The 23,403-nt window shown below is 46.3% G+C and overlaps 1 protein-coding gene across 1 annotated transcript in view; it reads left to right on the top strand.

The window, feature by feature from the left end:
• RGS9 (regulator of G protein signaling 9) overlaps positions 1–23,403 on the top strand; it is a 1,220,104-nt gene that overhangs the window by 703,952 nt on the left and 492,749 nt on the right. Inside the window, exon 9 of the mRNA XM_069655056.1 lies at positions 13,300–13,362. Coding sequence (XP_069511157.1) covers positions 13,300–13,362 — 63 coding nt within the window. The remainder of the gene's footprint in view (positions 1–13,299; positions 13,363–23,403) is intronic.

Below are 23,403 nucleotides of genomic sequence, written 5' to 3'. Positions count from 1 at the left end.
GCAGGAAAGAGGCATATGAAATCACCAGTACTAAGAGTGGAGTCGTTGAAGGTAAGCAGCGCCTTCTAGAGCAAACATTAGCGAGAACACTACGATTCTGCCAAGAAATGGTGGAAGATGCCTGCAGTCATGCTCTTTCAGTTTATTGCTTTCCCAGATGCTATGCAGCTTTGGTACAGATGGGTGTTGGAGTACAGTTGAACTCTCCTCAGAGCAAAGCCACAAAAAAACATCTTTTTTTGTAATGGGAAGAGGCAAATAGAAAGGGAAAATAGACTAATGATTGCTATTTTGACTTGGGATATGAGTAGAAACAAGTTAGTATGTGCGCCCATCTACATGACAAATTATAATAAACTAATGGAGGGAGAAGCTTTCTGCAAATCACGAAAGCATGAGTGGCAAAAAGGTGGCATGCAAACAAAGCACATGGAGGAATTTGTCTCCTCCATATCCTCTTTCTCCTTTAGTGGCATTGGAGTTGGACCTAAGGACAGGGGCCAACCTTCAATCCCTCAGAGCAGGACAAATAAAAGCTGTTGTGAGACAGGCATGGTATCAAGAGATGACAAAGACAACAGTACTCAAGTTTCAAAGAGCTTTATTAAAATGTCAGGATGGTATAAGGCCTAACTTGCCCTATACGTAAGGTAGGGTTTTCTCCTGCCTAAAGAAAACTAAGGAAAATCTGTGTCTATAAATCCAAATCAATGTTCTCTCTGTGTCCGAAAACCGATGTTTGCCCTCACAGCTAGAAATAAACAAAGTGTGGTATTCTTCTTAAACAAAATAGTGTTCAAAAGTAAAGTCTCAGCCGCTCTCAGCTTAATGTCCAACCAGGCCTTGAGGTTCCCTTCCCCAAGTTCAATATGATATAGTTCACACAAAAAGAAGATCTTGAGGTTCCCTTCCCCAAGTTCAATATGATACAATTCATATGAAAAAGAAGATGTTGCAGTTTTCCTTCCACAAGATAAAGCTTCTCAGTTCTTTTGAATCTCAGGGTTCCCTTCCCGAAGATTCTAATGTGGTACTTATTCTAAAGTCATTTGTTCATTGTTTAAGGTAGTAAAACTACAGGTTCACTTGATCTACCTTCTGGCTTCCCTAAGCAAGTAGTTCACAGTTTTTAGTGGCTTGCTTACAATGTTCTTTGCTGGTCATCATTTAAGGTTCCCTGGTCCAGGCACAGTTATCAGACCACGCAGTCCACCCATTACAGATCACATAACCAGGATCCATATGCTTCTACTTGGCTTGCTTTGTTTGTTTGTTTGTTTTATTCACTTATAATGCGCACCAGACCCGAAGTTAGCCGGGCGCAGCAGTACAGAAAATGCGAGGCTTAAATTACAGGGTAGGATCATGGGTTACATACAAGATACAGTATGTTACAGGTAGAAAGACAATTGCAGTTTACATACAAGCATAGTAAATACAAAGTACAATGAGGACAGTATATGTACAGGCACTAAGTAGACATTAGCTCATCGGCCATGGGCAAAGTGAAAATGTCCACAAGAGCAAAAATAGGCAGGTCAGTAATTTGTCTATACTAAGGGTCTCGTGAGGATGAGTAAGCGGTAGTGGGCTAATCATTGACAGACTTCAACAGATTGATATAGTTGGATCTAAATTTCAGAAAGGGCTGCTCCTCACGTAAAGGGTGCGGCAGTGAATTCCATAATTGGGCTGCTCGAACCTGGAAGCTTCCTCCCCCCACCTTAGTTAACATAAATCTTAGTATGATGAGGCTATTGGCATTGGAGGTTCAAGCTGGGTGTGCAGAATTTCTTTTTATGAATTAGTTTGTGAGATAGCTTGGTGCGGCATTGTTCAGGGCTTTGTGGACAAGAGATGCCACTTTTAAATAGATTTTATTTTGGGTGGACAGCCAGTTGTTTTGGCGCCTGATCTTTGAAATGTGCGATCTTTTGGACACACCAAGGGCAGCTCGCAGGGCGTTGTTTTGTAAGATTTGAATTCGATAGGTGATGGATTTATTGGCTCCAATGTAGAGGGCATTACAATAGTCGAGCCTAGAAAGGATTAAGGCTCTCACTAAGATAAGGAAGTTGTTGTCTAAGAGAAAGTGTTTGCCTGCTCTAATGAGCTTACATGTGTAAGCGGTGGCAGATGCAAGAGACTTCACCTGTTTGTCGAAAGAGAGGGTGGCATCCAGATAGAAGCCAAGAATCTTCACCTCTTTAGACACCTTAATGATATTACCATCACTCTCAAATGAGGTGTAGTCCTGGCTTAGTTTTTTGAGGTTAGAATGAGTCCCTAGGATGATGAGCTCTGTTTTATCATCATTCAGGCATAGAATGTGGGTTGCCATCCATGCCTGGATGATGATATACACCCTATTTACCAAGGCCAAATCCTTATTATAATCCCCAGAAAGTGGGAGGAGAATCTGGGTATCAGCTGCATAGTTAGTGTAGGTGATACCAAGAAGGTCCAGATCATCAAAAAGGGTCTTAGTAAATATGTTGTATAAAGTAGGGGAGACACAAGAACCCTTAGGAACTCCACAGGTTGGGAATTGGGTCAGCCGCTGCCGATTAGGAGAACACCCTCATGGTCCTGTCGCTGAGAAAGAATTCAATCCAAGTTATGGCCTCTCTGGAAAAATGTGCGGCAGAGTCTAAGTGGCTGCAAAGTACCCCGTGGTCCATAAGGTCAAATGCCGCCGAAAGGTCCAACAGCAAGAGGAGAGCCATTTTTCCTTTATCTCTTAGTTCATCTATTTGTGCCTTCAAATGAATGAGGGCAGTATCTGTGCCGTGTTGGGGTCAGAATCCTGATTGACGCTCTCCTAAGAGCCTGTGTTGTTCCAGAAAACTTTGGATTTGATTATAAGCAATCTTATCCAGGATTTTAAGTAGAAAAGGAACTGTTGTGATGAGACAGTAGTTTGTGGGTATAAGTGGGTCTAGTATTTGCTTTTTGAGCAATGGTAGTACCCAATATTGTTTTAAATTGGTGGGCACAATGCCGGATGTGAATGAGGAGTTGACAAGTTTTGAAATAAATGGGGAAAGATCCCTAGTGGCATCTTTTATGAGCTGGGCAGTGCAGGTATCACCCTGACAGTTTGAAGGCGTGAGAGAGAGGATGACTTTCTCCACCTCAAGCATAGATGTTTTAGAGAACATAAAACGTGCAGCTGGGTCCTGTTCCTTTAGAGCACGGTCTATAATTGGGTTGTAAGTCTTGGGTGGTTGATTGAGGGAGGCTTTTTTTGGCTATTTTCTTTTGTAGTAAGGAGATTTTATTTGATAGTGCTTGTTGAATATCAGAGCACCAAGTTTTGTCTTTGGAGCATATGTCCGGAATGGAGATGGGTAACTCTAGTTTCTTGAGGATAGTGAACAGTTCCCTAATACTTGAATTAGCATTGGATACATGCTTGTTGAATGAGTTTTACTTGGCCAAGTGGATTTCTTTTTTATATTGGGAGGAGATTTCTGTTAGTTTTTATATTGTGATCTTCTTAGGGGGTAAACCTCCATGCTGTTTCGCAACTCCTCTTAAGTAGTCGCAGATCCTTTAGTTCAGGGGTAAACCATTTGTTTAGGTGAGATTTAGGTTTACTCGGTCCAAGTTCAGAGGGGCGATGTTGTCAAGGGTGATTAACTTAATCTCTGGTGATGCTCTTTTTATTTCTTGTTAGGCATGGCGGTGCCATGATAGATGCTGGCGGAAGTGGTCTGGAGGTAGATAATTCAAATGACAAGAAGAAGTGTCTGTCCAGGGTTGAGGGACAATGGATTTGATATTGGCGGTTGTAGTCTGCTAGCCAATCGAGGATTCTCCCTTTATTGTGAGTGGGTTCTAGAGTTTTTTGTGTTATACCCAGATTAGAGAATTGGCAATGGTGGTGGCATTGCTGTCTCGAAGGTCATTGAAACCCACGTTAAAGTCCCCTAGGACAAGTAGTTGGGATGAAGTTTTAAGGTTGTTAGACAGTAGGTTGTGGATAACCTCCTCACATGTCCCTATAGGTCCAGGTGGTCTATAGATGAGGTGGATAGTCAGTGTTTGGGAGCTAGCTATAGTAAGTTTGATTCGGATGCTATGGTGGGCGTAATTCTCATGCCTAAGCTGGTCTTTGCGATGATAGCAATGCCGCTACTGCGCATATTGGTTTTGTCTTGTCTGAATATGGTATAATATTCCTGGATTGCTAGAGAGAGTAGGGGTCCTGCTGCATTGTGCCGCCATGACTCTGTGATAGCGAGGAAGTCCAAGTTATCAAGCAATATCAAATCGCAGATGTCTGTGGCGTGTGCGGTCAAGGATCTGGCATTTATTAATCCTCCTTTGAGGGGGGCTGTAGGTTGGGCCGGTTCTGTTTTGGTAAGGGTAGAGCAACGGGAAAAGGTTGTCTGTACAGGCCCTCTCTGGTTCAGTCCTTGGGTCAACACAGCAGCCTTTGGATTTGGTGAAGAGTTGCAGCCGCACTGTTCTTCCTCCAGCTGGACCCAGGATGCAAGCTTCAGATGACTGAAGCTTCTTGCTTCAGGTTTCTGACTTCAGCTTCTGCCATGAGCTTCGAACAAGGAGGTGAGTGAGGGGCCCATTGATATACAAAACACTCCCCATTCACTCAGGCTCAGCCAGGCTCAGCCAGCCATTCACACAATAGTGCATTCATGGAGGCAGCACCCAATCAGGCTCACAGCCATTCAGGCCATTCACAGACACCCACAACACAGAATGTGGATTAGCGGCTACTCCCCAGCCTTGCAGTGCACTACACGGCATTTATTCCAGTTTCAGCCAGGCCTGGCTCAGGCAGCCGCCACAGGGCCATATGTGGGTCTTCCACCCAACAGCCATTCAGGGGAAGGCAACAGAGCCAGGGCTTCTCAAGAATTTGAGAAACAAGGGGGAAAGGCACACGAAACAAAGAGACTACAGTGGTCATCTTGCCTTTGTGTAGGAATCTATTGATTCCTACGGCATGTCCTGGGTATCCCAAAAATGACAGATACTCAGAGCCACTGTTGAGTCAGCATGTAGCTGCCATCAGCCCATACCCTGCTTTGTAGGCAGCACACATGTGCCCAAAAACATACACTGGGGGTATAAGGTGCACATGGGTGCCCAAAGGGTATCCCATAGGTACTGTTCACCAAAAGGTAAACATGAGCTGGACTGCCAGGGGTCCAAACTGGATTAATGTGCAGGAAAACACATAGAAAATACAAACAGAGAAGTGGCAGGACAATGAGGCCCTATCCTTCCAAAGCATTTCCAGCATCACAACCACAGCCTTCAGCACCGACCTTTTAAGAGCAGGTGGAAGGATTGATTGGATTAATAAACTGGTGGTGGTTTGTGCTACCTGTGTTCTAAGATGCTATATGTCTGTTATTTTTTAATTCTTATTATATTCATGAACCCATCCAGGATAACACAAAGTGGTGGTATACTAAGTACTGGGAAGAGGATGAGGGACGTGGAGGTAATGTGGGGGCGTACTTACCACTGATCTTCACTACCCCAAGTCATACTCTTCCTCATCACAGTACTTAGTTCCTGCCCTGCCCTCACAAAGAAACCTCTGTAAGCGTCCATGCTACGCTTGGTACATTCAACTGAAGCATCATGGGAAAAGGAGAAGTTTACAGTCTAAGGAGAAGTAGGGGGGGTTAAAAAAAGTTAATAAAAGGGTTCCTGTCATAGAGATTGGTGCCTCAAAAATAAGTACTGGGCTGAGGAAGAGGAAGACTAGGAGTTAGTTAGATTACCAGTAACCAATCCCCACATTCCTGGTACCCACCTGGTTGTCATATGCGTTTGGGCGAGGGTGTGCCAGACGTCATTATCACATGGGCCCTGGGCCAGTACACCCACCTTAAAAGTCAGGAAACAACCAACATTAATACAAGTATTTAGTGGGAATCAGAATCTTTCTAGTCATATAAACTATTAATGAACATGTCATTATTCTCGAGTGATATTATCTATCACTATCTCTCTGCCAACACAGCTACCATCCCGTGCTTGCTCTCCCAGGGATCTTTCCATTCCTGCCACGTGCTCATATGCCCTGTACTTATCACTACCTATTCCACGTACCAACTCCGGAAGTTATGGACTCACTAAACTATTACCACTGGGGTCAGAGTTTGCGATTCTAGCTTGTAGCCGCTAGGTGCTGCTTCTCCAGGGAGATGCCAGTGTGGGAATCTCAGGGCTTTCGCAAGACGCAGATTCCGGATCTTGTAAGGGCTCGTTCAGGCTTTCCTTATTGGTGAAAATAGAACCGGGAGCGGAGCGGTATTGCACAAGATTTTTAAGCTGGAACAACGCAAACCAGGCTTTTGCTGTTGCACTTCTACGGGCGCAAAGGTTTCCTTATCATGAGCATGCGCGGGCCTCCTTGCACCCTCTCCATGACACAAACGCAGAGCGCACATTGCTATGCAAAGTGCACAGCAATGTGAACCGCGCCTGGGAAGCACTCGTGTGTGGAGGGTCCGGTGAGTTAATGCTCTGCACTAGGACAGAAGCGGAGGGTTTCTGTGAGGGGCCAGCATCTCTCTACTACATCTAGAAAGGGAAGCCCACCCCCAGTGGGCTGATACGATGGCGGAGGGCCCAGTGTTTTCATTTAAACCAATTGGGGAAAGCACCCTCAGAAACTGCTGCTGTTGGGCTAGGAAATACAATTTGTTTAGCAGTACATTTGATCAGTGACACGGGATGGATTGTGAGAGTGGCCTTATTGTCCTGTTAAGTTTCATTGTTCCAGTCATTAGCATTGAACACGTCGACTTCTTAAGGCCAAACCCTATGCAGTCCCCAGGTTGTTTCAGAACATGTTGCTGCTACCAAGAAACCAGGGGAAATGAACCACATACTAAAGTAATTTCTTTTACAATGTGTATTGGACATATTATTAAAAATTGCAGCCAATAAAATATCCAATGCATACACAAAACATGTTGAAATCCACAAAACCCCTGAAATCAAAACTGTGAAACAGATTTTTCATATCAGAGGTTTTTTAGCTCGTCTGCGACATTGCAAAAGGGGTCCAGCCATATGCAAATCAGTCAGGTACTGCCACCAATGGTAGCAGCCCAGCCCGAACTGCTAGGCCAGGTCCCCTCTGCACAGAAACACAAGCAACCCCAGGCATGTTTCGGCCTTGTTGGCCCTCCTCAGTGAGGTGCAGCTTGGTTCCCTATGGCGCAGCGAGCAAGGGACCCACGTCTGGGCATACCCTCTCTCACGTAGTGAGACAAACTGTGACCACATTTCGGTTCTGGACTGTCCCAGGGCAGGACAAAGACTGATATGTTTAGGATATTTCTCCTCTGTGAAAGATAGTGAGCTAAAGACTCTGGGTAAGGCTGGGCAGAGAGTCTCCCAGGACCCCCTTTGTTATTTGTAAGTGTATTGATGGACAACCTGGCATAGGAAACCTTTTCCCTGGACTAGAAACAAACCATATCCTGTATCCAGTCTTGATGTCTATGTGTGACCCAAGCCTGATAACACTGCATGTTCACAGTTTTGGAAACAGGAAGCGAATGTGAAAGGCATCAAAGAATCACAAACATAGGGAAAGTTGGCAAGCTTCAACCAGACGTTAGACCAATCCTTTGAAGCTCAACCCACCACAAGTGAGTGGCTCCCTCACACGTCCAGCATATATGTGAATCATGTACTGCTTTCTTTATTACAGGCTCAACAGATAGCAGTAGCCTGCAAGGTGGACTGATGCATCTTAACACTAGCCCAATAGAGGGGATGACTAATGTGTTGTTGCGTGAACCATCGTATCAGGTCTAATTTTATTGTCTGCCATATTGAGCATACCAACTTCCACTGGGTGTTCAATAGTTGCGCCTAATTCTATGGCATAGCTTTCTTTGCTTCAACAATTAGGAAAATCACCATTAGCAGATAGTATACATTTATAAAAGAAGGAAGTAGGGATAGAACTCAATTCTGCAAGCCTATACAATGAAACAGTATCATGGCACTTAGCAGTATCAAGGAAGCTGAGGTGGAATTTACTCGGCAAGCCTTTTGAGCGATGGAGCATCAGGAAGCTTAGCGGTATCAAGCAAGCAGAGATATAACTCAATCCCGCAAGCATAGACTATGACAAATCCCTTGGGCCTCTTCCTGTTCCCACCTGTAAGGCTAAAAACCTCGGGGTCATCTTCAACTCCACACTCTCCTTTTATCCTCACATCTTTGACATCTCTAAGAAGTCACACTACCAGCTGCACCTCCTCACAGGTATTCTTCCTTTCCTCTCCTTCCCCCAGAAGCCCACGGTCTCCAGAGCTCTGGTTCTCTCTAGGCTGCACTATTGCAATAGCCTCTTTCTAAATCTGCCTGCTTCTACTTTCTGCCTCCTGCAACTTATCCAGAACAGGACCGCAAGACTTGTACTTGATCTCAAGCCCAGGGATCGTATCTCTCCAGGACTGAAATCTCTGCACTGGCTCCCAGTGGCTGCGAGGATTAAGTTCAAAACCCTCTGCGTCGTCCACAAGGCCTTCTGGGCCTGGGGCCTCAATACCTTCAACTCTCTCTCCCCAAATACCTTCCTTCTCGAGCTCTTCGCTCATCTTCCTCAAACTCCCTCAGGGACAGTCGCTTCTCCAAGCATCGAGTTGGTGGTAGATCTCTTTCTTCGGCTGGGGCCTCCCTCTGGAACAGCCTCCCTGCCTCCCTGAAACTTGAGGAGAATCATCTTCGGTTCCGGAAGCACCTCAAAACCTTTCTCTTTGCTTCTGCTTTTTCTCCTCCTCTCCCTTGCAGACTTCCTGGCTGACACTGAATTTGCACTGGTTACCTGGTCACCCCCTGACCTCGGGCCCTGGTCCCCTCCCCTGCCAGTCGCTCTCCTGCACGGCCCTCCTGGCCACCCTCGCACTTGGGGACTGTTTCTGTATCCCTACAGTCCCACTACCAGCTCTTGACACCTGGTGTCGGGACTTATCCTTGCACTTGCCAGCCTTGCTGGCCGCACTTTTACTTACTGTTTAATTTTGTTTTTTTTCTTACCCCATGTACTGCACTATCCTCTCCCCTTTCTCCCTCGCACTTCTCCTCCTTCCCCTTCCCTTGCACTTGCGTGATCTGAATGACACGTGGCCTAGTAGTATCATTGTCCTCCCTCTGTTCCCCCTCCCTTGCCTCGTTGCACCTTGAAACACTTGTGTATAGGCGTGTTATAAATGCCATATCATATCATATATCATATCATATCATTTCATATCATTACATTTAGGTCTATCAAGAAAGCAGATGAAGAAGTCGGTCATCAAGTCTATACAATGATGCAGCATCAGGAAGCTTAGCAGCCACAAGGAAGCAGAGATAGAGCTAATTCCTCAAACATATACTGTGCCCTCGCAACTTGAAGCGTCTCTTGTGCTAGATGGAATTACCAATAAAGATCTCAGACCAAATAACCGGACACACTCAAGTAATATGGCAAAGTAATACTCTATTCTCAGTTTAATAAAACTGGCAAACATCAGACGCGTGCTTGCACACTCACACACAAACTTGGTTACACAGGGGTCTTATACCCCAATATGCGTCATCTATGACATCATCCTACATAACAAACAATAACACCTAGTACCGGGAGGGATTGGTTAGGGGAACATGTCCACTTATAGAAGGTATACGGGTTAATACTTAATTGACTGTCTCTTATCTGTAAAACAGCCTTCAAACTACCTCTAACTACATATAATACTAATTATAGTGAACAAAATGGCAGCAAATTGGTCTATGCAACATTGTATAGCAGGTTTCCCCATAGACCCACGGATTGGTTGGCATTGCCACTCACCCTTGGATTTTCAACTCGACTAGCAGAACGTAAGGAAACTGAAACCCAGTTAGTTGGATCACGTCAGATTACTGCCTACTTTCCCAATTAGTCCATCATCTCTCATAAGTCTGGCCATGAGCCAACATTTCCTGTCTGCTGTGGACCTTGTGGTCTGTTCTCTGTTCTAGGACATTCAGGGGAGTGAAGGCTCATCACTGTCTTCATTCGAGGCTTACCGAATAGCCCTTGTTTTTGACTTCTGAATCACATGTGAAGAGACCACACATGTTTCCAGCCTCTTATTCACTGGTATTTGATTTAATTGTACTGGGTGTTATTGCTCCTCTAGAGACCTGCTCAATCTATCTTGTATAGATTTTAAACACTTTTAATTGTTCAATGTTTGTCTCTAGCACATGGTTCCTTCTCTTTTAATCTAAGAGAAATATGTCTCATCCATCTGCCCCCTTTGTGCTTTGTAGCTATTCCTTAAAAATAGCATCCTTGATCCCAAGTCAACATGACCCCACTTATTGGTCAGCAAGTTACTTTGTCTTCTTTTGCATTCATGATTACCTTATCATTTCGTACATGTTTCTCTTATCACTTCAGTTACATTGTCACTCTAAAGTATTTTCATATCATGTCAGCATGGCTATGGATATCTTCTCCATGACATCACTCTGCACTAATCAGATTTCACTCAGCGCTCCATGATGTCCACTCTACTGAAAAGTCAAGACTTTCATCCTTGGCCCAGGTTTCAGAACAGTTGTACAAACTCTCTGGTCATCTCCCACCTACACCCTAACAGCAGGAATCACTCCTCACTTTAAGAGCTATGGAATTCAGAAATAGTTTTATGCCATGTAGTAACATCTTAGTGTGATGTCACTTTCTGTCACATTACTTCTGCTGATCATACGTCCACCATTTGGAAACAGTTAAGAGGGAGATTAGACACTGGGAAGAGGGAGGTTGTTTTTTTCTCCGTTTGCTAGCATTGAAGGACATTTATTTAAAGATGGCAGAAAGTTAAACAGTTTTGTAAAATATCAACATTTTGAGAGAAAGCAGCAGTCTTTGACAACAACCGGGAGAACTGGTTTGTGTGTTTTGTACTAACTGTAAAACCTGGTGCAACATCGACTTTATTTGGTAAGCACATACAGTCAATTTAGGTTGCGAGGAGTGCTACATGAACAAACAATGTTGCTATGACAATTTTTTAAAAACATTTTTAGTCATTTGTTCCTTTATTGTTTTATGGTTTTGTAGAAAATGTGCTTTGTGTCAGATCTGGCAAGGTGGTGTACGTAAAGCAGCTCGCTACAGATTGTAGGGACGTATACATTGTACCAGTTAAAGCAACGTGTCCGTTGGGTCATGCAATTGACACTGAATGTAAGGAAAAAACTGCTTATGTTGAATGCTTAATTAACAACATACACAAAGTTAATTTGAACATCTGTTCTGTGCATTTTGAGGATTGAAAACGTGGTGAACTTCGAGTCTACCATAGCCAGGGATAACCATGAGAGACTGTTTACAGAGACATAGGAAAGGCACCGAACCAGCAATAGCCATGGGTATGCCATGGCAAAGGTGGGGACCAGGCACCATCTGCAGTGTTAAGAGTGGGCAGAGACATTGGCAGACTGGATTTGCTTCTCTACTTTTTTTGCAGGGAATGGGGTCTTTGCTGTTCTTTGGGCCATCGCTTTGTGACACAATTGTTGGAACATGTTCTTAATAATGTTTTGGTGGGGGGTTTCTGGCTTATGTTAGAAAGCTATGCATGCAGTGCCGCATATGCTCTTAGGCCAGGCTTACACTATATCACATGCATAAAATAAATAAGCAAAGGAAAAGAGGTGGGGTTTGCTGAACCCTCAGCTAGAAGCTCACTGCAGCCTAAGAGTGCTCTACTTTACAAGCGTAAGACCTACCAGTGGCCAGGGTTTGCAAGTAAGTAATTGCATCCAAAGAGTAAGACCTTTCAATGGCCCGGGTTTGCTAACCTCCACACCAGCAACTTTACATCTCCCTCTGCCAATAGGTCACTGCAACCAAAGAGTGGTCTACTGTGCAAGTGTAAGACCTATCAGTGGCCAGGGTTTGCAAAGTTCCACACCAGCAGCATTACATAGCCCTCTGCTAGCCATGCTCTCCATGCCAGCAGCACATTGTTGAAAAGGGAAAGCCAAGGTTTTTGTTTTTATTAAGGCCTAGACCACCTGCTTTGAGGCTTTTGTTGGGTGTTTCCAGTGCTTAAAGTGGGCCGGGGCCTGCCGGGGCCGGGCCCCGGCAGTCTCCAAGAAGTGGGACTGAGCCGGGGCCCTGCCGGGGCCCCCGTCCTACCACAACATTGGTGGGATGCATTATCCCTTCGTGGCCGCAGCTGCGACGGGAGATGCGCCTGCAATTAAGTCAGGCAAGCTGACAGAAGTGGCAGCCAGCCACAGCGACTCTGTGACTGGCTGCCACTTCCGTCAGTCATAGCAACTGCATCTGGTGACCCCTCACGCGAGAGGTCACCAGAGGCAGTTACTGTCCCTTTGTTTCCCCAGGTCGCCGAGGCGTCTTTAACCCTCGGCGAACCTGGGGATTCCTCGACATATTTCGAGGTTTATAAAAGATGGCTTTGAAAGTACACATTTCAAGCCATCTTTTATAAAGCTTTGCCAACGGACAATTTTGTCCGTAGTCAAAGCTTTATAAAAGATGGCTTGAATTGTGTACTTTCAAAGCCATCTTTTATAACCCTGAAATGTTTAAAAAAGATGGCCTGAAAACTAGGCAAACCGTAGGGTATGCACACAAATATATATAAATGTTATATATTTGTGTGCGTACATTACTATGGTGTGTGTACTGTGCAAGCCATCTTTTATAAACGTAGAAATATCTTACATATCTCTATGTTTAGAAAAGATGGCTTGCATAGTACACAAACCATAGTAAGGTACGCACACAAATATATAACATTTAAATATATCTGTGTGTATACCCCACGATTTGCGTACTTTTTAGGCCACGCCCCTCCCACAAGCCACGCCCCCAAATGAGGGCCCCCCTCGATTTCTTACCCCACTTAAAGCCCTGGGTGTTTCCCTTCCTTGCATACCCTAATGCGGCTTAACGGACGCTTAGTAACTCCTTTAAATGAAGTGTTGGGAAGTGTCATTTCTTTTAAGGCAGGACTTTCTCTTTTTCACTTATCATGAGTCTTAGATCTTGCTGCTCACATAACACATAGAGTAACCCGAAGGGAGATGAACATCTGATATCGCGGTTGGGCTGATCCAACCACCTGCCATGCGACTGACAGATGATGTCTGATAGGCTGGTCTGCATGTCTCAAAAGCTCCTCAATGCACCTGGGTCTGTGCAGGAGCTGTGAACAAGGATATCAAATGGATTGTGTGATGCTGCTGTGAGGACTAAGTCACTGATCTGTTTTTCTTCCACAGCCAGGATCATTCGATATTCTTGACTACGGGATGAACCGCGCAACGGATCCCAATGTGGTTAAGGTAAACTGGTAAGTTAGCATATTTTGGTTTGTTGTGATTTCAAATCCTAGCTTCCGCGCCAGAAGCAAAGATTCCTCATGCTAGACATTACATACGGTTGGTGTGCCAAACCCATGGTGGAAATTCCAGATGACCGGTCTCAGTTTTTTTCTATTACATCAGGTTGGGACTATGCATATCTAGAGAAAAGAACGAGGAGGATTCTATTGTTAAATACCAACTAAAACCAGTATACACCATTTTCGACAGGCAGTTCCAGTCTAGCAGTCCAACTGGAACTGACATCGGGGAAGGCGTATAATATGGCATTTCAGTGCTCGTAAATTTGATGATTTAATGGAAATCCATACGATTATATTTACAAACCATCACAGTCGGGGGCTAGTCAGTTACTGGCGATCCCAAAACCTCAGTGTCACTTTAAATGCATTATTATGCAGAGCTGGTACGTGGATATAATCAATCCAAAATCAGAGCATTCATCTTTTGCAATTTCCAGATCCACAAAATAATGCCTTCATCTTGATTCTGGATTCAAACCCATAGTGGTGGCATGCCGGTGTGGAGCGATGAGGATTAAGAGCAATGCATTTTTTTGTTGTACATTACAGTGGATCACGTGTTCCTGTGTTATAACTCACCTCAATGTTGAAATGGTTCGATGGAGTTTATGTATTTTTTCAGACGTTTTTTAGTGGGCTCAATGCCAACTAGCCTTGCTGAAGACCACTGCACACAGATCGAACATGTAGTTAGAGTCCACCTGAATGGAAAGCTGGACTATTCACCAATCACAACCCTGCAAGAACCCACTCAACGGTTCAGTGTTTGGGCGCCACGTGAAGCACAGATGGTTGGGTTGTGTACTCAGATTTGGGTTCACGGCATTGAAGAGTTAGTATCTCTTGATTCCTACCATTTGTATATGAGGTGTTTGAAAGTTTGTTGGCTAGTCAGACGTGCGAAGACAAACAGAAGGTTCCTCGTTAGTGTACAATGGCTGCTAGCTGCGGTACATATGTAGGACCTTTGCTACAATAAGTCAATAGGCCTTAGAGATGGAAACCCTGCCACAGAGGGTACAACGCTGACACAACAACCTGGAGATCCATGCTTTGAACCCAAGCGTGGCATTCCAGCATTAACAAAAAAGGCGGATGTACTGCTGGAAATGTTGCAGAGTCCTTGCTAGGTTACAAACCCCGGCAAAAGGGTATCCTAGACTCTCGCAAAATTGTTTACAGACCTGGATATTCAGGTGGTAGGAAATATAGCAAGAATCACCTATAGGAAAATAGGGATATTGACATGTGATTGATTCAGCCCAATACCAACTCCTACGTGACAAGTTACCAACTTTTCCCAGGATCTTCTAATATTTCGTAGACAGCAACCTGCCAAGTCAGTCGTCTAGTGGCCGCTGCAGTACGGATGTAGGAAAATCTACTGGCTAGATTGCAATTTGACCAAGTGTGGGAGAGTTTGTCACAGCTTTGTCTGAGCCCCATACACAAAGCCCCAATACGTTATTTGCAAAATGTGATGCTGGATGCTTCAAAGGGGCTAAATAGCATTGTGTCGGGTGTACAGACTGAGTATTTTCAACAGTAATGCAGCCAGAGGTTATATCTAACACCACATAAAAACGTTGCCTGGGTCGGCAATATGAACCATGGTTGGAAGCACGGGTGGTGGGTGCATCACAAGGCGGTTGGTTAAAAGACTTACACCTGCAGGAATCATGTGGATCCAGGTTACGCAAGCAGTGTCATCCATGGATGTACGTGTCTGGCTGAGAACAGTCTCCTTTAGATTCGGTCTAGGTGGTAGAGGCCAGTTCTCCCTCACACTGCCTTTTGCCCCTAATCGACTCACTCAGCACTCTCATGCCGCTCTGTTTCATTATTTATTTACTGAAGTTTTGAATTGTCACCAGCAGAGCATATCATGTGAGTATTGCATCCAAGTCTACTTTTACCGTTTGAATTGGAGGACCTATAGTCTTCATTTTGCCATGATAAACGCAGGACTATCAGCCCAGGATGCACTAACAAATAACACAGATAGACCTTTGAGCAAACCTCCTTAGCAGTCTGGTGCAGCTAGTTGGGATCCTAGTGAATGCCCTCGGTATCCAGTCATTTTATCGGTAAGAAAACCGAGTGGTAAATTTCAGAGTGGACAAAAACACAGAAAAACATTGTTTAAATACATATATAAAGGGTAGTGGGCTAAGGGGTTAAAATGGGTCGAGATGGGGCTGGAGTGGCTTTAAAAGTGTGGACAAAAGTGGGCTTTGGAGGGGGACACCCCCAAATAAAAAATAAATATATATTTGGGTGTTTTTCGATGTTTTGTCCACTCTGTTATGTACCACTCTGTTTGTGTGGTCGGTAAGATCACATATAAACCGTGCCCTCCCAGCAGCATTGATCTGAATGGCTCAGAAGCAACTCATTTGGTGGTTCCTCAGAAGGATCTACCTCCACATACGACCCCCCACCCCCATACCTGACCTCCCGGCACGCTCATTTATGCAACAGAACACAGAATTACCATCCTGAGCTCAGGTTTTACTATTTACCATCTTGAGGCCCTGCTGAGCAATTCTACTATACAAATGCTGTGGGGAGATATGGACTGACATGTTTGGGCCTTTGTAGTGTCCCAATTCAGGAAATGTAGGCAGGGCACAGTGATCACCAAGGAGTCAGCAAGTACAAAAGGTAAGTCCGCGTTATTGTTCCTTCAGGGTACAGGCTAGAAGTAAATAGGGGAGAGCATAGGTACAGACTTTCTTCTCATTGTATCTCCCATTCTGAATCCTCAAATGTCCTCTGTGGAACCCTGCAGGAACCCAGGGTTCCATCACCAACTAAGATTCCATGGCTTGCTTTGCATGAGGCAATGGAAGCCCCACACTACACACTTGTTAATTATTAATGAATGGATGTTCCAATACATATTTCAAGGAAGCTCACTTTCCCCCACCAGTGCCTCTCTGTCATGCGCGGCCGAGCCGACTGGCGGTTACTACCGCGATGGAGGCTCCGGCGCCGACCGTAGTTCCAGCACGTTGTATTGCTTACGTGCAGTCACGGTCTAGTTTTCTTTCAACATGGCGATCGCTGGGAGGTTCATAAGTCTCCCTCTCCCAGCGATCAATGCGTTGCAACTCCCATAGCTTCCTCTTCAGCCTTTGGGTTAGACGCTAGTTTTCCGCCTTGCGGCTTGGCCGCTCTGCCTTTTTCTCATTATCGCTCCTTGCGATACCTTTATTCTTCCGCATTTCTCCTCCCTCTCTTTTTCTTCCCTTCCTGGTTCTGGGTCAGTTTCGCTTTCAGTTCCGGCGGCTCTCCCCTGCTCCTCAACTGGAGTCTCTCTCTCTCTCTCTCTCTCTCTCTCTCGCTTTTTCTCCTGGGTCCCGTTGCCGCTCGAGTTCTCTTGCTTGAGCTTCCTTCGCGCTCTCCCTTGTTGTGAGAGCGCTTACTGGTCTCCGTCTCCTTCGGCTCTACACTGCCACTTCAGCTCACAGCGGCCGTCAGCTTCATTGGTTCGATTGCTGGACTCTGATACTACCCCAAGGAAGACCTCTGCTCGACCTCCTGCCTCACAAGGGTTTTTTGTGCCAAGAAGGCTTTTTCCCTTGCCGCCTCCTACGGGAGAGGGGTCCCAGGACTGCTTGTTTCTAGCATTCACTGTGGCTTCCTCTCGTGGTAGGCAAGTTCCTTCATCCACTAGGAGAGATTTCTGCGCACGTCGGCGTCTCAATACAGACGAATTGGAGGATTACCACTCAGGTGAGGAGGGGAAAGGAAAGGATCGGGACAGATTGCAACGCCTGGAAACCAAGATGTCGGCCGAGGAACAGATCCAGGAACTCTGGAAGGCGGTTCAGGGCCTATCACAAGAGTTGCAGACCGTCAAGACTGAAAACATAGTCCTACGACAGCTTGCCAATACCCGAGATGTTCCGCCTGCCGAACTACCCCCAATGACGCTTCCCTCAGGGAAGTTTGATGGCTCACCAAAGAAGATAAAAGAATTCTTGGAGGCGTGTGTGGTGTACTTTACCTTTAGGCCTCGTACCTTTGCTACCGATCAATCCAAAGTCGGGTTTTTGATCTCAAACATGACGGGCAATGCCCTTGCTTGGGCCACACCGTTGGTTACCAGTGCCAATCCCATTCTACACGACTTTACCGGGTTCCAGGGTCTACTGAAACAGACTTTTTGAGCGACCGGAACTAACTTTCACTGCTAGCGAGGACTTGTTGGATTTACGACAAGATGCCTCGGATGTTCTTACATACATATCTCGATTCAAGGCTCTGGCTGCAGAAGCAGGTTGGCCGGAACAAGCCCAGTATACCATATTCAGAAGGGGCCTTCGAGAAGAAATCAAGGACGAGCTAGCTAGGTCCTCCCGACCACCAACCTTTTCTGATTTGCTATCTTCCACATTACAGATTGAATACCGCCTTCAGGAACGCCGAGCTGAACGCCGCAAGCACCGCCTAGCAACGGGTTCTTCTGCCTCCACTCCGTCTACGTCCTCTTCTTACTCTTCCTCCCATTTCTTCGAAGAACCAATGCAGATTGGGGCTACCAGAGGCCCTCTTTCGTTTTCTGAGCGAAGACGGAGAAAAGAAAAAGGACTGTGTGCCTATTGCGGGTCAGAGCAGCACCTTCTTAAGGAATGCCCGGTGGTACCAACCAGATCACAGGGAAACGAAACTCCTCGGCGCCAGTAGGGACTTGGCTCCGAGGATCACCTTGCAATTTCTTACGTCCCTACGTCTCTCTCTCTATTTCAGCTCCCAGCACGTTGGAGGATTTCAGGCTAATGGTGATTCCGGTATGTATCGAATCCCGGGGAAATCCATAGATGCCTTAGCCCTCTTGGACTGTGGGGCTGCCGGAAAATTTTGTGGACACTCTATGGACTGAGAAGGTGGGCCTTCATAGAGTAGCCCGTAAGGAAGATCAAAAGGTAGAAGGGGTGGACGGTTCTCCCCTCTCTTCGGGCCTGATAACACATACCACGGAGGAACTTGGAGTCACCATTTTCCAACATACAGAGGTGCTCAAGTTCGATATCATCCGAGCAGCCCATTTTCCGATCATTCTAGGAATAACTTGGCTGCGCAAGCACAACCCTCAAGTAGACTGGACCAACAACCAGTTGAGTTTTTTGTCTCTATTTTGTAGACAGCATTGCTTCTCAAATTCATTTCAGAACAATCACCAGACCACAACGATATTAACAAGTGATCATGTGGGTATCCACGCTTTACCACATTTTTGTTTACCCTACCAGGAGGTCTTCAAGGAAACAATACCGGCGAAACTGCCTCCTCATAGGCCAGAAGATTGCTCTTTAGATCTAGAACCAAATGCTTTGGTCCCTTTCAGCCGAATGTTCTCCTTAACCCAATCTGAGAGACAAGTATTAAAGGGGTATTTGGATACGAATCTGCAAAACGGTCTTATACAACCCTCCAAGTCTCCGGCAGGAGCTTCTTTGTTTTTTATAAAAAAGAAGGACTCCCCCGATTTGCGTCCTTGCATCGATTACAGAGGACTTAATAAGGTAACCATAAAAGACCGTTATCCCATGCCCCTCATTTCTGAGATCATAGAGGCTGTTCAAGGGGCTCGCATTTTCACCAAACTGGACCTACGTAACGCATACCACTTACTTCGCATTGCCAAGGGTGATGAATGGAAAACGGCCTTCCGCCCCCCGTTCGGTCTATACGAATACAAGGTGATGCCATTCGGATTGGTGAATGCCCCAGCTATATTTCAGCGGTTCATGGACCGATTACTCTCCGATCTACTTTTGGTCACGGTCGTCGTCTACCTGGATGACATTTTGGTGTATTCATCGGATTTGGAGTCCCATATCCTTCATGTGACTCAAGTACAAGAGCGTCTTCAACAATATAAACTTCTGGTCAAACCAGAGAAGTGCGTGTTTGCAGCCTCTTCAGTGCACTATCTCGGATACGTTCTCTCTGGGGACGGTATTTCCATGGATGCAAGCAAATTCGAGGCCATACTGGGTTGGTCCTCCCCTGGTAATGTGAAGGAGGTACAAAGGTTTCTAGGCCTCTCGAACTTTTACAGAAGGTTCATACCGAACTTCTCTGAGGTAGTCCTTCCCATCACAAGTCTCTTGAAGAAAGAGTCAGGGCCTTTCTTGTGGTCACCAGAAGCCGAACAGGCTTTTAGGGATCTGAAGAGACTGCTTTGTTCCGCTCCGGTTCTTCGCCATCCAGATCAGAACCTACAGTTTATCGTTGAAACAGATGCATCGGCCATGGCCATAGGGGCAGTACTGTTGCAAACCTACAATACCGTGGAACATCCAGTCGCCTATCTCTCTAAAACATTGTCCTCCAGCCAACTCAACTATTCCGTTCTCGAAAAGGAACTACTCGCAATGAAACTGGCCTGTGAGGAGTGGCGACATCTACTGATGGGAGCACGACATCCCTTTATCCTCAGGACCGACCATAAGAACCTCAAAGTCTTACAAAATATGGAGTGCGCGAATTCTAGACAGGCCAGATGGGCTTATTTCTTTGCCCAATACGACTTCCATATCACATATGTACCTGGCACCTCTAATAAGGTGGCGGACGCCTTGTCTAGGAGGGAGATTCCCGGGGAGGGTGTCCCTAATCCTCGGGAGACCATATTCAAAAGGAATAAGATCCTGGGATTTATCCATGTCTTCTTTCAGGAGATTAAGACCGCTTTGGCCTCAGAATGGTCAACATCTCGGAGGCCACAAGGAAAGGCATACACCGAGAGGGAAGGATTAGTGTTTTTTGGGAACCGGCTATACATTCCAGAAGGTCCTTGGCGCAAAAAGATCATTCGGTGGTGCCATGATTCATTGACTGCGGGTCATAGAGGAGTGCATAACACTACTGAACCCATCGCAAGAAGGTTTTTCTGGCCGAATTTGAAAGGAGAGTGTAAGGACTACGTCAAGGCTTGTCCGACATGTGCCAGAACCAAATATCCCTCTGGAAAGCCTTTAGGTCTGCTTACCCAACCAGAGATGCCAACACGCCCATGGGGTCTCATATCGACCGATTTCATTGTGGACCTACCCGTGTCTGATTCCTGTACTTGTATCATGGTGACGATAGACGCCTTCACTAAGTTGGCACATTTTTCCCCGCTGCCTGGAACACCTACCGCCACTCAAATGGCAGAGACCTTTACAAGAGATGTCTTTAGACTGCATGGCCTACCAGATAAGATCATATCCGACAGAGGTAGTCAGTACGTCTCAAACTTCTGGAAGGCTTTGTGTTCTAGGGTCGGCATAGAAAGGGCACTTTCTTCTGGTTTTCACCCTCAGTCAAACGGCCAGACGGAACGACTAAATGCCACCCTGGAGCAGTATCTGAGATGCTATATCAACCAACATCAGGACAATTGGGTATCTTTATTACCCACAGCAGAATTCATGTACAATAATTCCACCCATTCCGCTATAGGTCTTACTCCTTTTTTTTGCACATACGGAGTGCATCCTCGATCCATTTTCCCCCTGATTCCGGTGCCCACCAATTCTCCCTCTGCAGAATCGGTACTTCAATCCATTGGGGAGGCGTATAAGACAGCTAAGGTCAGTCTGCAAAGGAGCAGAATCCGGAACAAGGAACAGGCTGACAAACACCGGCAGGATTGTCCTGATTGGAAACCAGGGGATAGGGTATGGCTCTCTACCAGGTTCTTACCTCGATGGGTTCACCCTTCCAAACTTTCTCCTCGCTATCTAGGGCCTTTTTCCATTCTATCTAAAATCAATCCTGTTTCTTTCAAATTGAAACTGCCTCCTCCTCTCAACCGCATTCACCCTGTTTTTCACTCCTCTCTTCTCAAGCCCTTCACTCATGACCCGCACCGACGGTTCCCTCCTCGTCTTCACATTCAGGGTTCTGGGGGTGGCAAGGATTACGAAGTTTCGACTATCCGTGACTCCAGGTTCTACAGAGGTCGATTAGAATATCTAGTCTCGTGGAAGGGTTAACCGGAGTCGGAGGACTCCTGGGAGCCGGTCTCCCACATACATGCCCCCCGATTACTGAGAGGTTTCCATCTGTGTTTTCCGGGTAAACCTGGGGGTTTTCGTTTTGGAGGGGGGCATACAGTCATGCGCGGCCGAGCCGACTGGCGGTTACTATCGCGATGGAGGCTCCGGCGCCGACCGTAGTTCCAGCACGTTGTATTGCTTACGTGCAGTCACGGTCTAGTTTTCTTTCAACATGGCGATCGCTGGGAGGTTCATAAGTCTCCCTCTCCCAGCGATCAATGCGTTGCAACCCCCGTAGCTTCCTCTTCAGCCTTTGGGTTAGACGCTAGTTTTCCGCCTTGCGGCTTGGCCGCTCTGCCTTTTTCTCATTATCGCTCCTTGCGATACCTTTATTCTTCCGCATTTCTCCTCCCTCTCTTTTTCTTCCCTTCCTGGTTCTGGGTCAGTTTCGCTTTCAGTTCCGGCGGCTCTCCCCTGCTCCTCAACTGGAGTCTCTTTCTCTCTCTCTCTTTCTCTCTCTCTCTCTCTCTCTCGCTTTTTCTCCTGGGTCCCGTTGCCGCTCGAGTTCTCTTGCTTGAGCTTCCTTCGCGCTCTCCCTTGTTGTGAGAGCGCTTGCTGGTCTCCGTCTCCTTCGGCTCTACACTGCCACTTCAGCTCACAGCGGCCGTCAGCTTCATTGGTTCGATTGCTGGACTCTGATACTACCCCAAGGAAGACCTCTGCTCGACCTCCTGCCTCACAAGGGTTTTTTGTGCCAAGAAGGCTTTTTCCCTTGCCGCCTCCTACAGGAGAGGGGTCCCAGGACTGCTTGTTTCTAGCATTCACTGTGGCTTCCTCTCGTGGTAGGCAAGTTCCTTCATCCACTAGGAGAGATTTCTGCGCACGTCGGCGTCTCAATACAGACGAATTGGAGGATTACCACTCAGGTGAGGAGGGGAAAGGAAAGGATCGGGACACTCTCCTATGCCGGATAACTTGACAATCATCAATTAACCAGGATGGTACTTTATTTATCCACAAAGAGGTTACAGTGTCCTGTCCACCATAGTTACTTGTGGACAATACTGAAAATCCAGCCATGATTTCAGGCTTTCACTCATCCATCATCACAGTGGTTTAAGTGGGGTAATAAATTGAGGGGGCACCCTCATTTCCATGATGGACGTGGCCTGATAATTACCTTAGTAAGGTACACAAACAAATATATAAATGTATGTAAGCTTTTATGTATTTGTTTGCATACCTTACTATGGTTTGTGTACTTTTCCAGCCATGTTTTATTAACCTAGAAATATGTAAACATAGAAGTTGCAGTGACTGAGAAGTGTCGGCCAGGCACAGTGTTACTGAATTTGAGCGACGCTGTGGCTGGCTGGCACTTCTGTCAGTCAGCTTGCCTGACTGAAAAGGGTGGACGCATCTCCCGTCACTGCTGCGGCCGTGATGGGATAAATAGGGCCATTACGACCTGGGCGGTAAGGGATTATCGATACCGGTAAGGGCACCGTACTGGTAATCCCTTACCACCCTATTAGGAGGTCCCTTTTTTGGGTGCTCCCTTAACGCCTGGTTTTACCAGGCGTTAAGGACGTGACCCGCAAAGGGATTTAGGAGGTAATAACGGTACCGCAATTTGCAGTACCATCATTACCACCTTCCCCATTCCCATTGAGCCCTATGGGGGCTCAAAGGGGAATGGGGAAGGGCCCTGGTGAATGGGGAATTACCGCCCCCGCCAACCTTGGAATGGAGCGGTAATACCTCCATTCATCAGGGCGGAGTCGGTATGGGTTTGGCCCCCAATGTGTCCCGCCTTGGCATGGTGGGACGGGGGGCCCTGGCAGGGCCCCGGGACAGCTCATCTTTTTGGAGACTGCCGGGGCCCAGACCCGTCTGGCCCCGGCCCACTTAAAGCACTGCATAATCATAAGATGTTGAATAGGGATCTGCGTGTGTAGGATACAGAGGAGGGGTACAGATGT

The sequence above is a fragment of the Ambystoma mexicanum genome, chromosome 3q (assembly GCF_040938575.1).
Source record: "Ambystoma mexicanum isolate Mex_15411 chromosome 3q, UKY_AmexF1_1, whole genome shotgun sequence".
NCBI classification, from domain to species: Eukaryota; Metazoa; Chordata; class Amphibia; order Caudata; family Ambystomatidae; genus Ambystoma; species Ambystoma mexicanum.
This window is presented reverse-complemented; position numbering and strand designations above follow the sequence as displayed.